At 44.5% G+C, this 4,961-nt stretch overlaps 1 protein-coding gene across 1 annotated transcript in view; it reads left to right on the top strand.

The window, feature by feature from the left end:
- The first annotated feature begins 2,619 nt into the window (after positions 1-2,619).
- Positions 2,620-4,961, top strand: part of SMOC1 (SPARC related modular calcium binding 1) — a 133,557-nt gene continuing 131,215 nt past the window's right edge. The window contains exons 1-2 of the mRNA XM_026060989.1: positions 2,620-2,655; positions 4,336-4,395. Coding sequence (XP_025916774.1) covers positions 2,620-2,655; positions 4,336-4,395 — 96 coding nt within the window. The remainder of the gene's footprint in view (positions 2,656-4,335; positions 4,396-4,961) is intronic.

Raw genomic sequence — 4,961 nt, 5'->3', positions numbered from 1 at the left:
GCAAAATATAAGCAAGGGTAAAAAGGCAAAAAGGGAGAAAATCCTTGTTTTCAAGAGATTGTCAGATTTCAAATTAACACCAGGCAGGTCACTGTAGGGGTTCCATCCTTAAAAATACATGTGGGCTCCACTGTGAAAAATCATACTGAAACTCAAATGGGATTTACTGCCTCTTTACTTCACCTTACACTTCCCTACGTTCTTTAAAAATATATGTTTTCAAAATAATACTGGTATATGACCAAAAGCCTGTTTCTGTGATGGAATAATATAAGTGCATGAAAGTATGGCTGGGTAGCAGAATCAGTTRGACAGGCACTAATAAGTGGTGGAGGTTAGGCAGCACTGGGGAACTGACCAGAACTACTGACAATTCATTGGCAAACAAAAGAAGCGTAGCCAGGACCCACACACTTTACTGCACTTTACGCTCCATAGATGAAAAGCTCCATAGAGAATTTCTGTACCAAGTATAATGAATGAAGAGGTGGATTCTAGAGAGATTTTGTGCAAGAAGATTTGCAATCTTGTCACATTTTTAACAGAACTTTTTTTTCAAGTATAAGTGAACATCCTGCAAAGAGCTTCAAAGATGAAAAGCCCAATAGTACATTTATTGTTACTAACAGGGTTTCTGCTTCATTCAGGCATATAGATGATTAACTTTCATAAGATGCTGAGAATCCTCGTTGTTGACATAATCCAGCAAGTACACCCCAGGGCTTGCAAATAGCAATGTACCTCTACATTTCAGATGAGCATGAATACGTGAAGCAGCCCACAGCAGCAACAGTGCTGACAGAGGGATGGCACTGTAACTTTGTCACATGTTGTGATTTCAGTCCTTTCAGATCCAGTGTTTTTTGCCTTCCAGCCTCATAATCACTATGGGTCAAGTTCACTCGTCTCCACTATCCCCATATCCAACTTCTGTCTGGGAAGCTGGGGAAATGATGTTTTACTTCAGTTTAGGGTGGCTGCATAGATTTTCTCATCCTGTGGCTGCTATTCCAACCTGCATAGGATGGTGAGTGTGCCCAAACGTGGCTTTTCAGTCTTTATCCAGGGCTGTCCCCAAATTGTCCTGAACTCACCTATGGACAGAGATCTGGAGGTGCCAGCATAGTAGAAAAGTTTCTTTCACTGCTGCAGCCTCTCAGCAATCAAGGCCTGGCAGCACTGGATCATTCTCTGATTACAATTATCCAGACTATTCCAAATTCATCATGTGCAAAAAGATAACTTTTAACCCTGCATCGAGTTACAACTTACAACAAATCAGTTTTACAGCAAATGCAGCATATTCTTCTCTACTCCTTTTCCTACAAAAAATGAACTAAATCTAGCCCTGTTGGAGGAGTGATTGTAATATCCACTGACTTAAAAAAGAACCACTATCATTACTTTGGTCCCTAAAAGCAATAGCTCATATTGGGAGGCAGCAAATTATTATTTACTGAAAGAATGATTAATCATTTCTGCTAAACATGAGCAGGAGGGGCTCTGTTCCCTGACAAAAGCTGTGGCAGACAAATCCCATGACGGTTCTGCAGGGGATGCCAGTACTGTTCAAAACAGGATAGCAATCTTCTGAAACGTGTCCTAGGACAAGGCAAGTAGAAGCAGAGGCAAATAATCATAGCGATCAAACAGTTCTCCCCAAACAGTTGACAAGACCACCAATGCATATGTCTTGTGCCACAGGTTTGCGGTGCCACACATGATATGCATGCACCATAGCAACAAGATATTAATCATCAACACATATAGGCACATGCTGGCATAAGTCTTCCAAGGTGCAAGTTGTAGGCTGTATCTGGTACACACAACAAGCCCAAACGGTACCAATTTCAGTGCTACCTCCAGCAGCATTGCATAGTTTAATTCATGACGACTGGGTTTACATCTTCCTCAGAAGCACCAGAACATTGGGCCTGGTGTACGAATGCCTGGACATGAAGAACAACTTCTGTTCTAGTTCTGTGCCCCTCTTTCTTTGTAGTTTTCAGTTTAACACCCTGGGCAAGTTCTTTGCTGGTGAGACACCACTGACTGAAGTGGCATTGTGCCARTGCAGCATTTGGCACTGTATCCTCAGGGTGATGGCTGGGATTTTCAAAGAGATGAAGGGAGGAGGGTATGCACCCAGTTCCTCTTGCGTTTGGACACTAATCTCCTCTTGGCTCACTAGCATCTCTGCACTGCCACTGATGTCTCAGGCAGGCACTGCCTATTTGCCAGGGTTCTGGAGAGAATTAATGGACAATTCAGTGGCAGTTTCTTTTACTTAGGTTTTTCTTTATACATGACACACTGGTAAATTACATCTATATCAACTGGAGTACCAGGCCCAGTAAGCCAAAGAGTTAGGCATGCATTTTTAAAGGTGAAAGTAATTCACCACTGGAACAAACACAAGCATTCTCTCTCTGCTTTAAACTGAGGCTGGTGTCCTCCTGGATGGTGCTTCAATAAAGTTTTGGGGCTCAGTACAGCTGAGTGAAATGCAATGGCTGTGATATACAGACCAGGCTACAGAGTCTTTCTTGGTCTAGCTATTGCACTAAGGAGTTATCTTCTGCAGAGAAGATATACCTCCTTGTGGAGGAACAACTGGCCATGAGAATACTGGTCAAGGGTGGAGTGGTGCATGCTGTAAGGGCATAAACAGCTTTGACCATAAAGGAGTTGCACTGTTTGGCTATTGGGAATTGACCCTCTGTGGAATTTTTACTTGGTGTTTTAAGATGCTACTCGTGTCAGAGCCATGAGGTTACCAAAGTGTAGGCTTCCAGTGTAACCACTATTCTTTGCTGGGGAATAGGAAAACAACCATTTTTTCACAGAGGTAATGGGCATTTATATAGCAGAGAGATCCCAGCATCCGTGGGTTTGCCTGTGGAAGGCACACCAAAGAAATACAGCCATCTTTAAAGTGTATCAGAGCAAGTGATAAAGAATACATGAAGGCCTCACACAACGGTAGGCCAGATGCAAAAAGCTCCATATGGAGAGGGGATTGTAGGAAAATGGGATATTGTTATCTGGACTGGAATTCAATCAGTACTTTTTATTCCAGGGTGATGCGGTTCTTTAGTGGTCGGATCACTGCCTCAGCAAAACTGTACTAGCTCCTGCCTCTCCTTTCACAGATGCCAGGTGTGCATTGGTATAACTTGTCCAAACTCAGCAGAGTTGATCCTGATGTACACAAGGACACTCATATCTAGATTTCCCAGTTCTCCCCCTACATCTTCCCCTCAAGGTCTCTTGTTCATGTCATGTGGAACGGCAGAAGTTCAGGTGTGGATCAGAGAGACTTTGAAATGGAAAATCAGAGGATACCACAGGTCACATTGAGGGAGAGCAGGCAAAGTTTAAGGATCAGGATAGCAAAGGAGTAGTGAGGGTTAGGACTAAGGTACATCAGTTGGCTTGTATGGGGTGCTGGGTTTGGAGCTCCAGAGAGATGTGCAAGCCAAGAATAATGAATACTGGCAGAGCTCCRCGTGAGTAACAAACGGCTTATCCTGCCTAGGCTAATGACAAAATATTAGGTACTGGCATTTTTTAAAATAATTAAAAAAAAAAAAAAAGGATGAAAGCAACCACTATAGCTAAACACTCTACTTTGCTCTGATAAGATGCCAGAACTATATGACTTCTGCTGTGTAACAAGGTTCTGTTGTGTGGGTGTAGCAGCCTCTCCCCATACCTAGCAGATACACTCTAGGGAATTTTTGCAAGTGTGAATATTGGCTCTTATAATGTCATTGAGTAAAGATAGCTAATCACGTTGCATGAAGAAACCACATGTGTCTTACATGTTTCCATAAGATTACCAGAAAACTATTCCACAAAAAGGTTATTATCACTATTATTTGCATAGCAACGACCAGGGGACCTCCCATGCATATTACTTTGTAAAACGTTGGGTCTCTGCCCTGCCACGCCTGCAGTTAAACTCACACTGATAATTTAAAAAGGAAGGACTGGAAGCCAATGCAAATCAGGCCAGTTCACAAAACATCTCTGTCAGTCAGCAGGTAGACAGAGGCTTGACACTGTTCTCCACCACTGGCAGGGGTCTCCGAGTACAGCTTATTTTCGTTACACTGCCACCGTAACAGCTCTCTCTCTTTTGCTCCTAATCTGACAGATGTGCCTGCACAGACTGAATCCTGGTGACAGATGCATCTCCATTTATTCCCTGCTTCTGCTCCAGAGCTGCACCTACACACCTATTGTGTGACATGAGACTTGCTTTCTACCCAAGCTTCCCATCATTATGTTCCTGGTTACATCTGGATATACTGGGACCTACACGCATCCTAGAGGGGCTTGTTGTCTGAAGAGATACTGAGTTTGATCTTGGGATGGTCCTCCACGTGCAAGGTAGAAATTATCAAAGGCACAAAACAAAACAAACAAAAAAGGCGCCCAGGCTTTCCTGGGCAGTGTAGAGCAATGGGCTACAGGGCTACTTTTGCAGTTCAGAGGGCAGTGGCATATGTCTAGGGACAAGTAGTCTCTGTGGCTGTGGGTCAGCTGTGAACCCTACTCTCGCTGCTGCTGGCATGGAGGTGACAATAGAATCTACACTCCCTGAGGCACGAACTCTGCCAAATATTTTTCTACAGAGGGTTTGGATCAAGAGTGACGAACCAATGGAAAATAATATGTGGACCATGAGATAACTTCGTATGCCAAATTTACTTGCTGACTTACAGGAACCAGATGAAGCAAACAGCATTTCTGAAGCGCATTCACTGCGCAAAGAAATCCACACGGCTGTTGCTTCTCGGTAAACAACTTCCTTAGGGAAGGGCCACAGCGAGGTCCCCGTGCGGAGAGAGGACCTCGCCGGCTCCGAGCCTCGGCGGCGGCCGCCTCTGCCAGGGCGCGCGGCCGTGCGGGGCGAGGCTCCCGGCCCGGGCCCGGAGCCCACCGCGGGCTGCGGC

The sequence above is a fragment of the Apteryx rowi genome, unplaced genomic scaffold, assembly GCF_003343035.1.
Source record: "Apteryx rowi isolate R43461 unplaced genomic scaffold, aptRow1 scaffold_173, whole genome shotgun sequence".
NCBI lineage: Eukaryota > Metazoa > Chordata > Aves > Apterygiformes > Apterygidae > Apteryx > Apteryx rowi.
The sequence above is the reverse complement of the archived record's forward strand: the minus strand, read 5'-3'. Positions and strand labels throughout refer to the sequence as shown.